Below are 20,303 nucleotides of genomic sequence, written 5' to 3'. Positions count from 1 at the left end.
CTTGTATTAGATCTTTATATGCAATCTTTCTTTTATATATAACTACCATTGAATTAACTACTATGAATTTGGTGTTCATCTTGTTGTGTTAATAAGGCGTGGCAACTTGGATGGATGACACCCCACAATGGTAGTATTTCTCGATCTTAAGGCGGCATTCGACTCTGTTGATCGTAAGGTTCTGTGGCAGTGTTTGTCACTGAAAGGAGTAAGAAAGAAGTACATTAATCTTATACAGGTTCTCTACTCGAACACAACTGGTCGAGTGAGAGCTTATGGCGAACTGTCATCAGAATTGATTACCTCAAGTGGTGTTCGTCAGGGCTGTCCACTCTCTCCATTCTTGTTCAACTTTGTCGTCGACGTACTTTTAGAGATAACACTTTCCACATCTGACTTTCCAGGGGTTGAACTTCTATCAGGAGATTCATTTGTTGCCTTAGAGTATGCCGATGATATATTTGGTGAGGACACTGACAAAACGCAGTCTTCTGACCACTCTAAGCAACAATGCAAGCATGTTCGGGATGCGCTTCTCTCCCTCGAAATGCAAAATGTTGCTTCAGGATTGGGTTACATCGACACCCGAACTAGTGATAGGGAGTGAAGTAGTTGAGTGTGTCGACCGCTTCACTTATCTTGGAAGTCTCATCAGCCCTTGTGGTTTAGTGTGTGACGAAATCTCAGCACGGATACAGAAGGCTCGACTAGCTTTTGCCAACTTGCGTCATTTATGGCGTAGGCGAGATATCCGTCTACCAACCAAAGGACGTGTTTACTGAGCAGCAGTTCGTTCCGTCCTACTTTATGGCAGTGAAACATGGCCGGTAAGAGTAGAGGATATTCGTAGGTTACTAGTATTTGATCATAGGTGTCTTCGAAATATTGCTCGTACATCGTGGGACCATCGAGTAAGTAATGCAGTTGTTAGGAAACGGGTACTAGGTAAGGATGGCAAATCAATTGATGAAGTAGTGAAACTTCATCAGTTGAGATGGTTGGGACATGTGTTACGTATGCCCAACGACCGACTACCTCGACGTGCTATGTTCAGTGGTATAGGAGTAGGATGGAAGAAAGCTAGGGGCGGCCAGACCAAAACATGGCACAAGTCCATGAAGTCACTGACAAGTGGTCTGAGTCATGTCGGTAGGTGTAGACTACCTGGTTGGGGACCGCGAGATGATAGCAACCGATGGTTGTAGACCCTGAATGACATGGCTCAAAATCGTTTGCAATGGCGCAGGTGCATCCACTCTTTGTGTTCTCCCAAATTTTGCTCTCCTTATTCCTCGTCTCTTTTTTTCTCCTCTCAAATTTATTTCACTGTATTATACTCTTTAAATAACATCTCCAAACACTAATTGTCCTGATTACTGCTTATACTGTTGCTACCTCTACCACTACGGGATTTGAATCGACCACTGCATCTGTGTGCTAATGTGGTGTGGCAACTCGAACTGATGTACGTACGTACGAAGTTCTACGTTGTTACTGACTGACTTGGATGGATGCATATATGTGCCCGGTTCTACGTTGTAGCTGACTGATTGATAAGAAGCAATGAAAACTTATGAAAAATCGTGCTGAACTACATTTTCATTTAAATTTAATTTTCTTATCTAAGTATGTGTACACCTAGAAAATTGACATAGAACCGTAAAACCAATTAGTAAAAAATTGAACCTTTGAACAAATTATTTTCCAATAGTTATCTATGACTTTTCGGTTGACAACGACTTCATAGCTGATATCAATTTCCTTAAAATGCATTCTGTCTTCAAGTTGTAAAAAATATCTACTTTTAACATAAAATCTATCAGTAAGACTTATCAAAAGTTTAGTAAATCTTCTCTGACCAAGAAAGAGATATAACTCCAAATTAATCGACTTATATCCTTGTAGTTTTCAGTGTGTAAATGATAAGTTCAAACCTTATTAAAAATAATTTAATGAGTTACTCTGAATACTCTAGATTTATAGACTAAATATATGATATGCTGGGATATATATTCATTTTTTGATGGAGTTTTGTTCTCTGAGCTGGATAGTTTGGTCGTGGAGTTTTTATCGTTCTTCTGAACGACATCATCAGCACAAACTTCAAATAGAAGTCAAGTGTTCGAATTCCTCCATATGCATATGGAGAACGATGAAAGCTCCACGTCCAAACCATTCAGCTCAGGGAACAAAACTCCATCAAAATCATCCACCTGATCTACAAATCTCCACCATCTCATATATATTTCCTAGATGATTATGCGAAATACTCATTAAACCATTGATTAAATTATAAGTTTACTGGCATGCACAAAATAATCATCTAAAAAAGAGTTGGATTCTTTACTTATCCATGAATGTCGCAAAATTAGTTATCTTTTCTGTTGTTTAATCAACCACCAGTTGGTCCATCAGAAAATTCCATACAAAAATTGATTACACAAAACACTTACAATAAGCCGTACCTAACCTGTGCTTCAAAATATCAGTTATCATCAATATATGAGGTGGAACCTATGTGGATCAGTTCAAGATGCCACACTACATCATCACAAAGAGATACAATCAAAAAAAATGTCAATGTAGTGCAATTGTTAGTATTAAAAAAATTATACATAGAAAAAAGTGGAAAAAGAATACTAGTCGACGGCCTATGTTTACAGGAGTAAGTAAGTAAGTTAGGAAAGAGGAATGGTGAACGCGCATAGACTATTGTGACTGATTCCAAACTATCTCGCCCGTCTCCAATCACTGATTGGCACGGATCGCGGCCAGGTTGTTCATAGGTACATGACTAATGAGGTATGGCAACTTGAGCTGATGCATATGTGCTTGGTCCTACGTTGTAGATACATATATATCTTCATTAAATCAGAACCTTTTGCAGAAACAATAAACCCATGAATTAGAACAGTCATTATTCTTGCTATATCCCAATAAGTATAAAGTTAGATTTCTGACGTTTTATAATTTAATGTCAGTCGTATTCTTCAGCGTAAACAAATGACCGGATTGAATCAACACAAGTTTATATTATTATTATTTTATTATTTACCCTGAAGAAGTGACTTACATTAAGTCATCATCAAGCGTCAAAAATCCAAATTTCCACTGAATAGGACACTACAAAATTTTAGTTATTGAATTTTTTTTCTATTAAAAACTGTTTATTGACTTTATCATGTTCAGCCTTGGCATTGTTACCTATATTCTGTTTATATAAGTCAATCATTAACAACGTAGAACTTCGTATGTAGGTACATCAGTTCGAGTTGCCATACCACATTAGCATAGAGATGCAGTTGTCAATTCAAATTCCATGGTGGTGGAGGTAGTACGAGTATAAGCAGTAATCGGAAAGATCAGGGTTTGAAGATGTTATTCAACGAGTATAATCCAGTGAAATCAATTTAGAAAGAGGAAAACAGGGACATGAAGAATTCGGGAGACCACAAAGAGTGTATGCACCTGCGTCATTGCAAACGATTTTGAGCCATACCATTCAAGGTCTCTAACGACCGCTTGCTATCATCTCGCGGACCACAACCAGATAGTCTACACCTACCAACATAGCTCAGCTCTGTTCATATAAATCTTAATTCAGATGGAATACTTTACATTCTAATAGACTGTTATGTTTAGAGCCATAGAATCAAAATTATATGCCTGTGAATGAAAAGAAATAATTCTTAAATCAATTGTTATTCTATCTATTTTTTTACCGTTCATATCTGTACGTAAAACATGCATCTTTCAAAATTCATACCCAAAATTTAGTTACTATGACAAGTGAACAATTATCTACTAAGAAATCTGAAGCTGATATCAATACATGTATGTGAATTTATAACTGTTGCGTTTTTTTTTCTTCCTTTTCAATATTCATTCACTGACTAATTAATAATTTCTTTTTTTGTTTGAAAAATAAAAAAACAATATTCAGATGAACCTGTATCGGTTAATCCTTTTGCTCGACATCGTCAATCTGAAATTAGTAGTGCTTCTGGTAACGCATTTCGTGGTAAGTTTTTTAAAGTTTATTGGATTATAAGAATTTAATGCATCCGTGCAACTCAAACTTATTTACAATGAGCAAAATTATTTCTGCCTTTTTGTTTCCTACCCCTTCCCATTCATTAACTAGAAAGAGAGAGAGAGAGAGGAACGTTCAGTTTTGTAATGGAACTTTATTTACCTGTTATGGCTTCAATATAAGTAAAAATGCATTTTTAGTTAGTCAGTTGTAATTACTATGATTTATGAGCGGAGTAATTGTCCTTAAATACAAGTCATAGTGAATTAGTAATGCAACGACAATGTGACCTTACGCTTTTAACTTAAATTAAAAGACATATTCGGGTATAGGAATATAAGTGAATGTTATATACCTGACTCTGATTTCACTATATTCTACTCTGGATTTTACTTTATATGATTGCTTATAACTCATGTCAATAATTAGTTATTCTGATCTATAAAACTTCGTTTTTTATTCTTGGTAGGATTTGTTCATCATATGATCTAATCTTTTGTCTCAACTATCTAGTATCATATATGGATCTAATATGCTCAGTTTAGTTTTTCAAGTGTTTGAACTTGAAACATAGTAATTTCACATTTATCATCTGTTTGTTGTCGCCAGACCGTATTACTAATTCTTGATTGGTGATATAACCAACTCAACATTTGATACAAATATGCATTGACAGAGTGAAATAAAAATAAGTAACAAGGTGTACAACTTGAAACAGTTGAAATAATAGTAGTATAACTTATGATGTTTAGAATAACTAAAAACTGTTAGTATGGTTTGTTTGAGGATTCTAGATCACCAATAATCACATGGTAAACGTCTCATTCTTGTAATTTCATTTTGGAAATTTGAATTTCTCATTTTCGACCACAAAGCACCCATTTTCACCTTCAGTTTGTATTTTCCAAATGGAAGGACCATAAATGTCATTAGTTCGTTTCCACTTTTAGTCCGTTATTTTGTAACGTTTCCAAGAACATTTTTATACTGTATATGTACTCATGAGTTGTGTGCTTGTGGAATATACAACACCTCTTTTTCCTGAAGCTAACACAAATTTACAAACTATCGTTTTTAATTTCACTTCAGACTTTCGACGTGATGATACGTCAAGATATTCAGATTTTGGTCGGTCATCGGGAAGTAAACGAGGTAAATCAGATATTTTTTTCCTAATAAAAACAAACATTTTATTTATGTGCGAAGAATCCCTTTTTTACAAAATTTTTTCATTTTATTTATATATACATATATAGTTGGTTTCGATAATACACCAACTCTCCGTAGTGATCCTTCCAAAGATACTTGGAGTCGAAGTGGTCCGCGAAGAAGTAAGTTAAAGCATTATTATATATATATATCTTTCGCTACTGAAATCTTCGCTTTTTTTAGCTGTTCCTTCTGAATTTGATTCGCTTCTATATGAAGATGACTCTGGTAACGCTGGTGGTTGGACTCAGGTTGGATCACGTAGAGGTAATTTTTTTTGTTGCCTTTGGAAACTTATTCTCTAAATGCTCTCATACGACTGAATGTCTACAACTTCTGGTAGGGAAATCCTCACTGAAAGGGTGTTTTCATGAAAGTGAAAGGTAGAAAAGCTGACTTGTGAAGCTTAAATCAAGTTGTTGAATAAAGATAGCTATGGTTGAAAAACCTTAATTCCAAACCAATACTCTTCATGGTCTCTGGGATCCTAAACAAACAACAATTATACGAACTTGTTTTAGTCACCGGCCACCATAGAACTATATCACCTGACGTTGCTTCACTCTCTTGTGGATTTGTCCTCTAGGTTATGTAGCCTCGTAAAAGAGCTTCTGGCTTCTATTTCGTCAGTATTTCAGCTCAAACACAGATATTAATACGATTGCCATTGACAGACATGTTCTTCCTTCGTCACCATCCAACCTCCCATTCCATCAATGTGCCATTTTACTTGCTTAAATAAAGCGCGGCACGACAGGATCAATCGGTTGTCACGTGTTTACCATTTAAGGCTCTCTCATGGGTTATTTATTAATCGTAATTTTTTCGGATTGTTCATATCGAATTTAGTGTTTCTAAACAAAGTCAGTCAGTCAGCTACAACACAGGACTAGGCACATATATGCATCGGTCCAAGTTCCCATACCGCATTAGCACAGCAAGATGAACACCGGATTCATAGGAGTAGTTAATTCAGTGGTGGTAATGTATAAAAAAGATTGCATATAAGGACATAATACAGGAAGAAAGATTTAATGCGTAGAAAGATATAAAGCCATTTTAATCTCATAGTTTAAGGGAAGACAAAGAGTGTTTACACCGACGCTATTGTGATCGATTCTGAGTGATGTTACCCAGAGCCTCCAACCATTGGTTACGATAGTCGCGTGTGCACCCAATCAAATAGTCTGCATCTACCAACATGGCTCATACATGAAGTTAGTGACTTCAGGAACTGATGCCACGTTTTGGTTTGACTGCCTCTAACTTTCTTCCAGCCATCCCCAACATCGGTTAGCATTGCACGTCGTGGTAATCGGTGTTCAGGCATCCGTAACACATGGCCCAACCATCTCAGTCGATGAAGATTCACAACCTCATCATTTGATTTACTATCATTCCCTAATACCCTGTGTCTAACCTCCCTATTACTTACCCGGTGATCCCAGCAATATTTCTAAGACATCTGTGGTCAAATACTAGTAGCTTACGAGTATCTTCTACTCTTAATGGCCATGTTTCGCTGCCGTATAGTAAAACAGAACGAACTGCCGCGCAGTGTACTCGTCCCATAATTGATGAACGGATATCTCGCCTTCGTCATAGGTGAGGTAATTTGGCAAAAGCCAAACGAGCTTTTCGAATCCGTACAGAGATTTTGTCAGACACTAACCCATTAGTGATGATCAGACTTCCAAGATAAGTGTTGTCACCGCGTTCGACTACTTCACTCCCTATCCTTAGTTCAGGTATTGACGCAGACCAGTCCTGAAGCAACAACTTGCATTTAGAGTGAGAGAAGCGCATTCCAGACATTCTGACATTCTTGCCTAGTGCTACCAGAAGACTCTGCATTTTATCAGCGTCTTCACCAAACAGGACTATGTCATCTGCGTATTCTAATCGATAAGTGGACCTCCTGGTAGGAGATCAATGAACGAAAATTCAGCCGACGAGAACGTTATTTCCATCAATAGGTCTATGATGAAGTTAAACAAAAATGGAAAAAGTGGACAGCCTTGATGGATATCGCTTGAGGTTGCAAAAGCAGATGACAGTTCAACATGTGTCTTTTAGAATTTTTCTCAAAATGTTTACTCTTCATTTGTTGAAAGAAATTATGTTAAAAATTAAACATTGTTTTCTGAACATAATTTTGATGTTTAATGAAGTGTCAGGGGTACTGAACTCAAGTCTTTGTATGAACTTCAACAGGAAGATGCAGGAGAGCGATGAAACACACATCGCAAATTTCACTGCCTAACACAATCAACATGTATTTTAAAACTTTAAGTGAAACTTGAATCATATTATTATTTTATTTTTTAATTTTCTATTGACGAAGTATTCCAAATTACTCAAAAAAAGAAAACATACGAATTCACTTAAAGTGTCATTGTCCAACATCTGTACACCTATAGCATTCGAAATCCGTACTGATCTTTAATTGTGAAATTCTAATGTGGTTTCAGTTAATCGATCTGTACAATTATTATTATTCACAATTGAACTTGGCATCATTTATGCAAATATTATTTTATATTGTGACAATCTCTAACTAATTTGTAACATAATATTTAATGATTCTAATTCAGCATTTAGTTTGCTGTCACCTTATATTTTTTTATCCAATAGCTTTAATCTATTGACCAGTTTTCACGTACTTACATACTGCTTTGTCTCACTTATCTTTATCAGCTCATATCATTTAATATTACATAGATTTTAGACACGTTCAAGTAGGTTTGACCTGTTGAGTAGTGCTGATTCGTCAAATCTTCCAATATTTTCTTACTGTGGAAAGCTGTTTTAGCCAACCAGTCACCGTTGTATTACTTATTGGTTGAAACAGTCCACTTTTACTTATAGCACTGTATGGACCTTGATTACATTTTCTATCTACTAATAATAAAATAGTTTTAGGGATGGGTTGGGGAGACTGCCGAATTTTATTAAAATCACGAACTGATCTTAGTTAGACAACCAGTGAAAACCTCAAAGCCCTAAACGCCGGTTTCTTGTTAGACTGGGGCCCCCAAGTAGTGTGTATACGTGACCCCGCAACCGGGAGTGCGACTCAGGACTCTCGGTGTCATCCCCAATCACCCAACCCTTAAACTACTGGGCATCTAATCGTGTACAAGTCTGATTTGAATCGCTCCATGATAGTGCTTGACTATATTTTATTGTTCCTCATACCTCGGTTTTCTATGGTTGCCTAGCTTTAATTTATGGTTTCAGTGAAAGTCAGCAGTATCCGCTACCCCATACTGTTAATTATCATGTACTCGCTAGTGAATTACTTCGTAATCTTATAAACCTAGTTTCTAAGTAACTTTTTTTATTTTTTATCTATTCTTTGTCTTTTGTATATTGGGATATAAGCTACTAATTTCACTGTCTTGATATGCCGCCGCAATCTAATGCTTGTATTTCATATATTTTAGAAATGATTATTATGTAGTAATTCGTCTGTCTTATTTGATGGTGTGGTTTCGCAGACCCATTATATGACAAATCAGTGTTGTTAACTTCAGCATATTTATATTTCTACTTTTTGGTATTATGAACCATGTATACTATATACATTCTCACCGATTTAGTTCGGCAATTAATGTATTTCTTTTCTTAAATAATTATAGAAACTGAACGAACAAGACCATTCGGTAGAGGTGGTAGTACAATGGGTGGTGGATTCAATAGAGCGTAAGAGATACATATCCTGACTGATTGGTTATTTGTGTTTTTCTTTACATTTAATCAGTTATTATATAAGTTCTAATTGATTGTGTCATTCACTTTCAACAATAATGATTAGGATATATCATATTGACTTGTCAAATCTTATAGATTGTTTTAAACTTATAATCTTCAAAAGGGATTTTGTGATTTTAGAGGAGTCCCTTACTAGGACAAAACGGCCGTTTAGTGCTTCCATGGTGGTCTAGCTTCAATTGACTCATGATTTCAGTTTATCCGAATTTGATGTGCTAATTTAGTAAAGCATACATTCAGTCAATATTATGCAACAATGCTCCAATTAATACGGCTTGTTTGTGCTTTTATGATAAGCGACGGTGGAGAAAACACTTCAAGGTATCAGCTACTGTTAACAAAAATAATTATTCAACATGTAGAGTTTATGTTGGAGTAAAACATACTTGAGTTTCAAGTGTCTTCAAAGCATCGCTTGCATATGGTTAAATCACTGAGTAATGCTGAAGCGAGATATAGATTATGAGTGGTGACTATACAGCTTTGAATTCTTATCGCCTGAGTTGACATTGATATGTGCTAGACATATCCAATCATGACTTACCTCAACACATAATGTTGACTGAAGTAAGATTAAGTTGGAATAGAAGACTTAAAGAGCTCAAACATCAGTTTATGAAATCATAGACTGGTCAATTCAGCTGTATTGGTACCACGAACAGTGGTTAAAGACGTTGGGTTTATGGCAAGCCCATTTGGCCACTGTATCATTTGTCTACTCATTGTAACTCAGACACTTAATTCATCATGTTAATTTCTGTGTGCATTTCAGACTCTTAATTCAATATGTTAATTTCGGTGTGTATGATCGAATGCATGTCTGTACACTAACCCTTAAGTTATCCTCCTATTGGTTGCAATGTGCAGATAATCGATAATTTATCCACACCCGATTAACTCCCAAAAGATATAATGGATTTTAAACACTCACACACTCTGTTTCATCGTCTGCTTGCTCACTGTACGCTTGCGGATTTTTATTAATCATTAACAATAAATTATCTCTGCAACTGGTGTTCAGGCTTCTCAATAATCTTGAGTAAATCCGTAATTCTACTAGGAGATTAAGCCTACCTTAAATACTCAGTTTACGGGATATTATTTATTGGAGTCAGATATTGAGGACATTAGCCTCAACAGGTTACATGGTTCAGAATCAGCTATAATGACCCTGAATTGAGTAAGTTTATTACATGTGTATCTTTTCTCGAACAGTACCATCTAGACCAGTCAGATGTAGCTCACATGGTAAGGGTATGCTGTTAGCCGGGATTCAACCTCCTTTTTAAGTGATCAGACACACCCCATTAGTTTGAATTTCAGCTTTACTTTATCGGAGACAAAGATGTATATACTAATAAATATACACATATTTCTTATTTCAGTTGGAAAATAAAAGTTCCCTACTCTTGTATTTCTCATTGGAGTAGCTGATCGGAATCGTGTACCAAAATCACACACTGCGCAGCATAACATTATTCACGGTTTTATTAATTCACTGAAACATTATTTCGTATATGATAGATATTCTGAACAAAAATTTAAATCAATTTACTAGTACATGTCAGTTTTAATTTAAGTAATAACTTTTACTTACTTACGCTTGTTACTCCTCGTGAAGGAGCATAGGCCGCTCACCAGCATTCTCCATCCAACCCTGTCCTGGGCAATCCTTTCCAGTTATTATTCATCCTTTTCATTTCTGATTCTATTTCTCGACGTAATGTGTTCTTTGACCTTCCTCTTTTCCGTTTCTCTTCAGGATTCCAAGTTAGGGCTTGCCTCGTGATGTAGTTTAATGATTTGCGTAATGTATGTCCTATCCATTTCCATCGTCTTTTCCTAATTTCTTTTATAGATCCTCATTAAATTTCCTTCGTTTTGTTTTATTTTCCACTTATTCTCCTAGATCTAAAAATCTGGATATGGACACTGGTAGCTCAACTCCATGGCGTAGAGAGTAAGTTCGTCTAAAGTAGTTTTTGTGCCGTCAGATTTTTGAGTAGCTATTCACTTTCTACGGTCAAATTACTGCATTGAATTACAGAAATTTATTGATTATTCTGAAGGCCTTGTTTCACTATCACAATTATTACGAAATTCGAATGAAATTTAAATACTTTTCATCACTACGGTAACAAGTGTATAGGTTACTTAGTCAATTTATTACTGTAACTCTAACTGTGTATGGGTTTTTGTACTCATTTTAAAACAGTTACGCTTTGCATGTAAGTGATAGCAATAATATCTGAATGTCTTGAACAGTACAAATGGTTTCGTCATTAAAGTTAAATACCTTAAGTTATTAGATTACGGATTCACCCCGGATAACCAGATCTATATAGTTTGCTTTTCAAGCTACTCTATATAAAGGCTTGTGATTCTATACATCTGGCCAAACCGAAATAAATAGAGAAGCCTTTTCAATCAGTGGGATACCTCATTAATTTCTTAAACCACTAAGTCATTCTTCTTGTCCCTTATTTGATCTGAATAGTTCTCATGATTTTTTTTGCCTTAACCTATTTTCGTTTATTATATAGAGGTCCAAATGCCACAGCGGGCAAATCACAAGTTTTTGAAGAAATGAGAGGTGGTAATGTGTAAGTTTTATGTTAATTTTGTTCGTTTCATTATGTCAATTTGTTTCGAAATTAAATAAATAACTTCATATTTCGTGAATTGACCTTAGATCAAAGTGTTTGTAGGATATATTAAGATAAAGTGTGTTTGTGTACTTGTAAATCTCCATAATTTCGATATGGTCAGTTCAACTACTGATTTCATGCATGTCATAAATTTTATCCAAGTGTTTCAATTTGTAGAACACTACATTTTTTTCGTCAATGATCATCGTCAGTTTGTGTAGCAACAATTAGTCATAATCAGCATAATTCCTGGCAAATATATGCATTGGATCAACTTACTATGCCATATTAAGACGAGATGAATGTAACATGAGTTACGGAAGATCAGAATAATGTAGTAGCAATCAATATTGGAAATATGGATCAGAGAGATGGGATTGAAAAGATACTCTAAGTCATAATTGAAAAGATGAGAAAACGTGAACCAATTCTAAACGGTGTCGTACAAAATCTCCATCTATTGGTCGCAGTTATTGCACAGAAATTAGCCAGTCAGTCTAAACCTACTTACATGGTTCAAGTTCAGTGATAATTATGTTCATGGATTGATGCTACGTTTTTGGTGTGGCTACCTCGAGCTTTTTTTCAAGCTTGATCCTACACTAGCAAACATCGCCCGTTGAGATAAAAGTTGGTATTATTTGTACCTTCGTGTATGATCTAAAAGATATGATGATAATGTAATTTATTCACAAAGTACTGTTTAAGTGATGTCTAGTTACATACTACTAATAATTGGTTTCCAAACCCTTATTAATAGTATAGTGGTCAGACCTGCAATCTGTTGGTTAAACTCAGTGTTTTTACCACTGTTCCCGTTGTTCAAAAGTCTGGCTATGGTTTATGTTAATAAACCGATTGGATACTGTGCGCACCTATACAATGTAATCGAGTGGTAGCTCCTCACGAGACAAAGTTACTGATCCCAGTACATAGATGTAAATTGTGATAAAACACAATCAGCATAGTACGTTTTTGTCTTGTAAAAATACAATACCTTAATATAAAATAAACATATGAGATATCCTATGTCGAATGAGCCCCCAAATGCTCTCACATGGCCACGCGTTTTTAGCCTCCGCCAGGGAAGCCCTACTCACTACCTCCTCGTGGTGGGGGTGTTGTTTACGACATCGAGATGACGAAAGGCGAATGTCCGGCGCTTTAACTGGATCGGTGGACACAGAGAGTTCACCTAGGGTAGTTGGAAAACCCTGATTCCAAACCAATGGTGCTCATGGCCTCCAGTGTCCTGAAAGAACAAATGGCGTATGAACCAATCGTTGAGACTGCATCTCCTTACGATGCTCCACTGCCTTGTGGATCAGACCTTTGTGTCGAAGGCTCCGGGTGTGGCCTTCTAAGAATACCACCTGCTTCGGTTTGGACACACGGGCAATATCACAGACCTCACACAAATCAAATGAGATTTGTGTGGCGCATGTATATTTGGTGCCCCTTGTACCAATATCTATGTGTTCAAATAAATAAATATCAAATGGGCTATTACTAATATGTTTTGTGGGTCACTAATTTGCCCGTATAATTAAGACCTGACCATCTTTAGTGTTCTCACGTATTGGTTTAATTGTTCAGCGACGATAGCAATCCCAACTCAATAATTTTGCTAGGAAATTGATCCTTGTTGAACTGAGTAGATAATACTTTTTACTTCAGTTTTTACTGTTCCTTACAGTTCTTGCACTCCTATTTTCTTTGTGTGTGTGTGACATCCATCTTGGTGTCCTATTTTGTAACGAGTTTTTTTATGTAAATACTAAACAATTAAACTGTTCACCTATATTTTGTAAATTATTGAGAACAACTCTTAGAGAATGGGATTCTGATTGTTGGTGCTGCACGTTTCCACTGAATGTTTTAAAGGTGTATATATAATTAATTGTGAGACAAATCTTAACAAGTAACTTGTAATCGCATTAAGCGAAATGTGTATTGCCATAATATGTATCACATAGTTTGATGATCATCTCATTCCACTAGCCAGTTATTGTTGTTGTATCTTTTATTGTTAATTCGAAAGATTCTCAAATGAATTTCATAATTTTTTTCTTTACTCTAAAGGAAACGACCTTTTGGTAGCTCAGGATTCCCTTCACGACTTTCTAGGTATGTTGTTTAAAAAATTGGTTTGCATAGTCATTTTTCTTCAACCCATTTGAGATGATGATGTCCTACTTTATCTATCTGTTAATGGGTGTTTGGTTTTGCCTACGTGACTCTGGCTTGTCATATAGATCGGTTTGGAATGGTTGACATGGCTAATCATAAATATTTCATCCTAAAACCTCGATGATGAAACTCCCCTACTGATTGTTAGATGATCGATCCGGGCAAAAATGTCCATAACAATTTTTAACTCAGAATTCGTTCAACTGATCAGCTAGTTGAAGACTAGCAAGTTGTTCCATTCTACTTTCAGTCAGTCAGCAACAATGTAGAACTTCGTACGTACTTACATCAATTCAATTTCCCATACCACGTTAGCACAGACACAATTGTCGATTCAAATCCCGTAGTGATAGAGGTGGTAAAAGTATCAGCAGTAATCGGAAAGATTAGGGTTTGACGATGTTATTCAAGGAGTATAATCCAGTGAAATAAATTCGGAAAGAGAAAAAAGAAAGGGATATGAAGAATCGAGAAGATTTTAATCTGGGAAAACACAAAAAGTGTATGCACCTGCGCCATTGCAAACGATTTTGAGCCATGTCATTCAGGGTCTCTAACCATCGGTATTTATGTGTTCAAATAAATAAACCATCTGTTGTTATTCGTCTCGCGGATCCCAACCAAGTGGTCTACACCTACCAACATGGCTCACACAGTCCACTTGTCAGTGACTTCATGGATTTGTGCTATTTTTTAGTCTGGCCGCCACTAACTTTCTTCCAACCTACTCCTACACCAGAAAACATCGCTCATCGGGGCAGTCGGTGGTTGGGCATGGATAACACGTGTGTCAGCCATCTCAACTGATAAGTTTCACTACTTCATCAATTGATTTGCCATCCTTACCTAGTGACCGTCTCCTAACATCTGCGTTACTGACTCGGTGGTTCGAGGATATACGAGCAGTGTTTCGAAGAAACCTCTGATCGAATACTAGCAACCTACGATTATCCCCTACTCTTACTGGCCATGTTTCACTGCCATAAAGTAGGACGGAACGAACTGCTGCTCAGTAAACTCATTCTACTTTAATGTTTCTCAGTCTATATCAATCTACCAGCCCTCATTAAAAACTTGTGTTCTTATGGTAAACACAGCTCAGCTTCCAATTGGTCAATAGACCCACATAAGCTTCTTTGAATTTTTAGTCAAAATTAATCACAACTGAAACAATCCTCTCAAAAACTATTATCAGTTTTATGTAATAGTTTTATCATGTATTAACATTTATTATCTACTCTATGACAAGACTCATACTAATGAACACAGTTACCTGTCATTAAAAAAATGTTTTCATGTTCTACTATGGATTCCCATTATTTTGTTTATGATTTCTGAATGTATTCGTCAAGATTAGAACGAATAGTTTGACAGAAATTGGGCGCCAAATATAGAGAAATTATTATATTTTAAATAATCTCAGCGATTGAAATTTAAAATAACAATTCCAACCTTTCGCGTCCAGCCAACTTGTCTGAACTTCTTCAGGGTCAGTCAGTCAGCTACAACGTAGGACCAGGCACATATGTGCATCGGTCCAGGTTGCCATATCGCATCAGCACAACAAGATGAACACCGGATTCATAGCAGTGGTTAGGTCAAAGGTGGTAATATATAAGAGAAAGATTGCATATAGAAATATAGTACAAGAAGAAAAAATTTGTTTGTAGAAAGAAAGATATGAAGCGATTTTAATCTCTTAGTTTAAGGGAAGACAGGGAGTGTATACACCGACGCCATTGTGATCGATTCTGAGCCATGTCACCAAGAGTCTCCAACCATTGGTTACGATAGTCACGTGGACCCTAACTGAGTAGTCTGCATCTACCAACATGGCTCATACATGAAGTTAGTGACTTCAGGAACTGATGCCACGTTTTGGTTTGACCGCCCCTAACTTTCTTCCAGCCATCCCCAACACCGGTTAGCATTGCGCGTCGTTGTAATCGATGTTGAGGCATACGCAACACGTAGCACAGCCATCTCAGTCAATGAAGATTTACAACCTCATCAACTGATTTACCATCATTTCCTAATACACTGTGTCTAACCTCCCTGTTACTAACCCGGTGATCCCAGCAGATGCCAGCAATATTTCTAAGGCATCTGTGGCCATTTTTCGCTGCCGTATAGTAAAACAGAACGGACTGCCGCGCAGTGTACTCGTCCCATAATTGATGAACGGATATCTCGCCTTCGTCATAGGTGAGGTAATTTGGCAAAAGCCAAGAGAGCTTTTCGAATCCGTACAGAGATTTTGTCAGACACTAACCCATTAGTGATGATCAGACTTCCAAGATAAGTGATGTCACCGCGTTCGACTACTTCACTCCCTATCCTTAGTTCAGGTTTTGACACAGACCAGTCCTGAAGCAACAACTTGCATTTAGAGTGAGAGAAGCGCATTCCAAACATTCTGGCATTGTTGCTTAGTGCTACCAGAAGACTCTGCATTTTATCAGCGTCTTCACCAAACAGGCTATGTCAGGGTAATAATCAAAATCATCAAAGAAATTTATAGCTTTCAAAATAACATCCAAATTTGATTGGTTTAACACCGTATAGTTTTGATTGTTAAAACGCTATATATTGCTTTGATGATTTTGATTTTGACAAGTTAGCTGGACGTGAAACGTTGGAATTATTGTTTTAAATTTGAATCGCTGAGATTATTTCAAATATAATTTTCACACATATAATAATATTCTAGGTATCATTACCAAGGTTTGATTTGATAATTTCGATTAAGTTGAGCATTGGATAGTTTGATATCAATAAATAAATACTACATTTTTGTAATATCCCAATGAGTAGAAAAATTAGATTTTCTGACGTTTCGTAACTTAGTGTAAGCCACTTCTTCAAAGTAAATAAATAACCAAATTAAAATTACTTCATATTAACTTGTTCAGACCTGTTTTTTGATTGATCACATATTATTCTTATTGTTCCGTTGTACTATTTAAACTTGGATTCATTTTAATTTGATTATTTATTTACTCTGAAGAAGTGACTTATATCAAGTCACGAAACGTCATTGGGATATTACAAATATTCTTATTTATTTATTGATAATGATATTTGTTCTATGTGATATTATCTTGTTTCTTTATTATTATTATTATTCTATTTTACTTGTAGTAGTGGATTATCTGACGACAGGAAGTACTAATCATCAACTAAAACATACTATATTTCACTCTTTTTTATTCATTCAACAATTAATCTCTTATATCGGTTTATTTGTTGTTTATTGTTGTATAAGTTATATTACATAATTAATATGAGTGAGTAATCAAATGATGCTAAAAAGAAAGAAAGAAAGTAAGAGAAATGGTGTATGTATATCTTCTGTTTTATGAAGAGAATATTTTCCATTTGTATGATGATACTATTTGCTTAGTCTTATTATTATTCTTATTTCATTTTGTATGCAGTATCTAACTTCAGTTTTCATTTATGTTTAGTCTAAACACATGATTAGATTGACATTGTATTGTTCCTCTGTCTGATTGTCTCTTTCAGAATAATAATAATAATAATGTTTATCGCACAAATACAATTCATGATAAATCATTATTATTACTATTATCAGTTATGTATTTGAGAATTAATAAATAAATCTTTCTTCTTCGGTGCTCAAAATGTGTGTTCTATTATTATGTAATTTATATACATGAGGATTATATATATATGTATATTCAAAACAAACATTTGAAAAGCGTTAGAAAAAATTGTCTACGACAGGATTGAATGGAGTGTGTTGGTAGGCGGCGACCTAAGATAGTAATGCTGATGCTGATGAAAGTGTCTGTCAATTCTTAGTGAAATCTAAATATTTATGTACTAGTATAGGGGTTGTGGAGATTATTAAGTTTTTGATTGAGATCATGATCCACAACCCCTATACTAGTAATCAATATGTGCTCACTAGTGAGGGAATTCTTGGAGTTCTAGTGAGAAGCCGTGACCAGTGGGGCTAATCCATGTCGGGTAGAGACAGGTATCTACCTCCGTACAATGAGAATTAGTCGCGCAGTTTCGTGGATTGGTCGATGTTAGACACTATCACCACTGGATGCCGGCTCAGTGGTCCAGTAGGTTAAGCGTTCGTGCGCGAGACCGAGGGCCCTGAGTTTGAATCTCGTGGGGGGCGGGATCGTGGATGCGCACTGATGAGTAGTCCCACAATAGAACGAAACGGCCGTCCAGTGCTTCCAGGTTTCCAAAGGTGGTCTAACATCAGTCGGTTCATGATCTCAATCAAAAACACAAATATATGTGTACCTGATAATAACTATAATTAGTTTTATTATCTGATTTTTACTTCATTCATAACGTTATGCTTGTATGACGAAAGAATATTGCATGACACTGGAATTTGTTAGTTAATCACTACCTATATCGGGTCCTAAGATGTAGATACATGCCAGGAAGAAGAATATATCTGTAAAATCTCTGAATATGAAACCAATCCGAAGTTTCGCTCGTTAATCTGGTCCAAGCTTTTTTACGGAAATATAATCAAAATTATCGGATATAAATAGGTGCACGGTCGTTCGTTAAACAATGTATTAATTAGGTTATCGAATCACGTTAACAACGTCTGAAATATTTGCTGTAGTGCTTATAAGACAAAAAGTTTGTTAAGATAACATTGTATGTATTTGCAAGTGGATCTGAGGTGTGAGAAGAAATTTATCGCCTCTGATCAATGAATGCTTGTGTTACTATGCTATTCCAGTTAATTGTTCATCATATTCAGACAAGACAACTGAAGGAATGAACTGATATTCACTTTTATCGACTATATTTATTTAACATGCATACTATGAAGCAGTAAATAATGTAATTTGTAGATCATGCCTGTAAAAATGGCGTGTACCCGCCTTTGCAGCAGTTTATTATTATGAGCGCTTACTAACTTTTCCGCTCTATTCTCAGGATATCAAGTAGCTAGATGTCAGAATCACTCAGACTTATTTTGGCGTTCACCTAAGTCCCTATTGTGGTTCTAGTTGACAAGAGCACTTCCTAACTGAAACGATGGCAACGACACCTGATAAATCCTCTATAGTAGAATCAAAGATGCTACAGGCATTCGGAGTTTGACAACACCTTTACATGTAACATCTTGGTTATCGAAGAAATCCAACCCGGTCAAATCAGGAGTTAGAGGTTAGGAGGTTGGAAGAAATATTTGAAAGGTTATCGACATATTACGAAGCATTTAATCTAATCTGGGTAGCAGTCGTAAGGGATGCGTAGCGTGGCATATCTACTGGTTATCAAGTTTAGATGTGTGACCGAACGCCTTCATCTAGATGTGTCCATGGTCGGTTTATACACTTACACACTTCTACTCAAATCACGGGAAAATCAATTTGGGTTGAGTCATCAAATTTTAGTTGTAAATTGGAAACTAACGACCGAAATATATTTCTCTAATGGTGAGCATAATGACAATGCGCAGTAAACTCGTCCTTTGGTTGATAGACGGATATCTCGTCTACGCCATAAATGACGCAAGTTGGCAAAAGCTAGTCGAGCCTACTGTATCTGTGCTGAGGTTTCATCACACACCAAACCACAAGGGCTGATGAGACTTCCAAGATAAGTGAAGCGGTCGAAACGCTCAATTACTTCACTTCCTATCATTAGTTCGAGTGTCGATTCAACCCAATCCTGAAGCAACATTTTGCATTTCGAGGGAGAGAATCGCATCCCGAACATGCCTGCATTGTTGCTTAGAGTGGTCAGAAGACTGCGTTTTGTCAGTGTCCTCACCAAATATGTCATCGGCATACTCTAAGGCAACAAATGAATCTCCTGATAGAAGTTCAACCCCTGGAAATTCAGATGTGGAAAGTGTTATCTCTAAAAGTACGTTAATGACAAAGTTGAACAAGAATGGGGAGAGTGGACAGCCCTGACGAACACCACTTGAGGTAATCAACTCTGATGACAGTTCGTCATAAGCTCTCACTCGACCAGTTGTGTTCAAGTAGAGAGCCTTTATAAGGTTAATGTACTTCTTTCTTACTCCTTTCAGTGACAAACACTGCCATAGAACCTCACGATCAACAGAGTAGAATGCTGCCTTAAGGTCGAGAAATACTACGATTGTGGGGCGTCTGAACGTGTGTTTGTGTTCTAGAACCTGACGTAGTGTGAATATCTGATCTATACAACCACGTCCAGGTCGAAAACCAGCCTGATTTTCTCTAGTCTGCTCTTCACGAGCTTTGGTTAGGCGTCGAAGTATTATTGAAGCTACTATTTTAGACACTATATTAGTCAAACTGATTCCTCTGTGATTGTCACAAGAGGACCTTTGTCCTTTCTTATAGACTGGCACAATCAGTGATTGAGACCAGTCAGATGGGATTACGTCCAGTTCCCAAATTCTACCTAAGACTTCAGTTAATCTCACTGCTAATACTGAACCA

The 20,303-nt window shown here is 36.3% G+C and overlaps 1 protein-coding gene across 2 annotated transcripts in view; it reads left to right on the top strand.

Moving 5' to 3' along the window:
• The window catches only part of EIF3A_1 (Eukaryotic translation initiation factor 3 subunit A), a 32,474-nt gene extending 14,975 nt beyond the window's left edge, over window positions 1-17,499 (top strand). Inside the window, exons 13-22 of one of the 2 annotated variants that reach the window (XM_051214001.1) lie at window positions 3,778-3,834; window positions 3,944-4,021; window positions 5,123-5,185; window positions 5,290-5,364; window positions 5,426-5,509; window positions 8,884-8,947; window positions 10,926-10,976; window positions 11,560-11,619; window positions 13,747-13,791; window positions 16,996-17,499. In XM_051214001.1, the coding sequence (XP_051070024.1) occupies window positions 3,778-3,834; window positions 3,944-4,021; window positions 5,123-5,185; window positions 5,290-5,364; window positions 5,426-5,509; window positions 8,884-8,947; window positions 10,926-10,976; window positions 11,560-11,619; window positions 13,747-13,791; window positions 16,996-17,026 (608 nt within the window). In that variant the 3' untranslated portion in view covers window positions 17,027-17,499. The remainder of the gene's footprint in view (window positions 1-3,777; window positions 3,835-3,943; window positions 4,022-5,122; window positions 5,186-5,289; window positions 5,365-5,425; window positions 5,510-8,883; window positions 8,948-10,925; window positions 10,977-11,559; window positions 11,620-13,746; window positions 13,792-16,995) is intronic. The other variant, XM_051214000.1, reaches the window with a different exon arrangement.
• The last annotated feature ends 2,804 nt before the right edge of the window (window positions 17,500-20,303 follow it).

This window comes from Schistosoma haematobium, chromosome 3 (assembly GCF_000699445.3).
Source record: "Schistosoma haematobium chromosome 3, whole genome shotgun sequence".
Taxonomy (NCBI): domain Eukaryota; kingdom Metazoa; phylum Platyhelminthes; class Trematoda; order Strigeidida; family Schistosomatidae; genus Schistosoma; species Schistosoma haematobium.
This window is presented reverse-complemented; position numbering and strand designations above follow the sequence as displayed.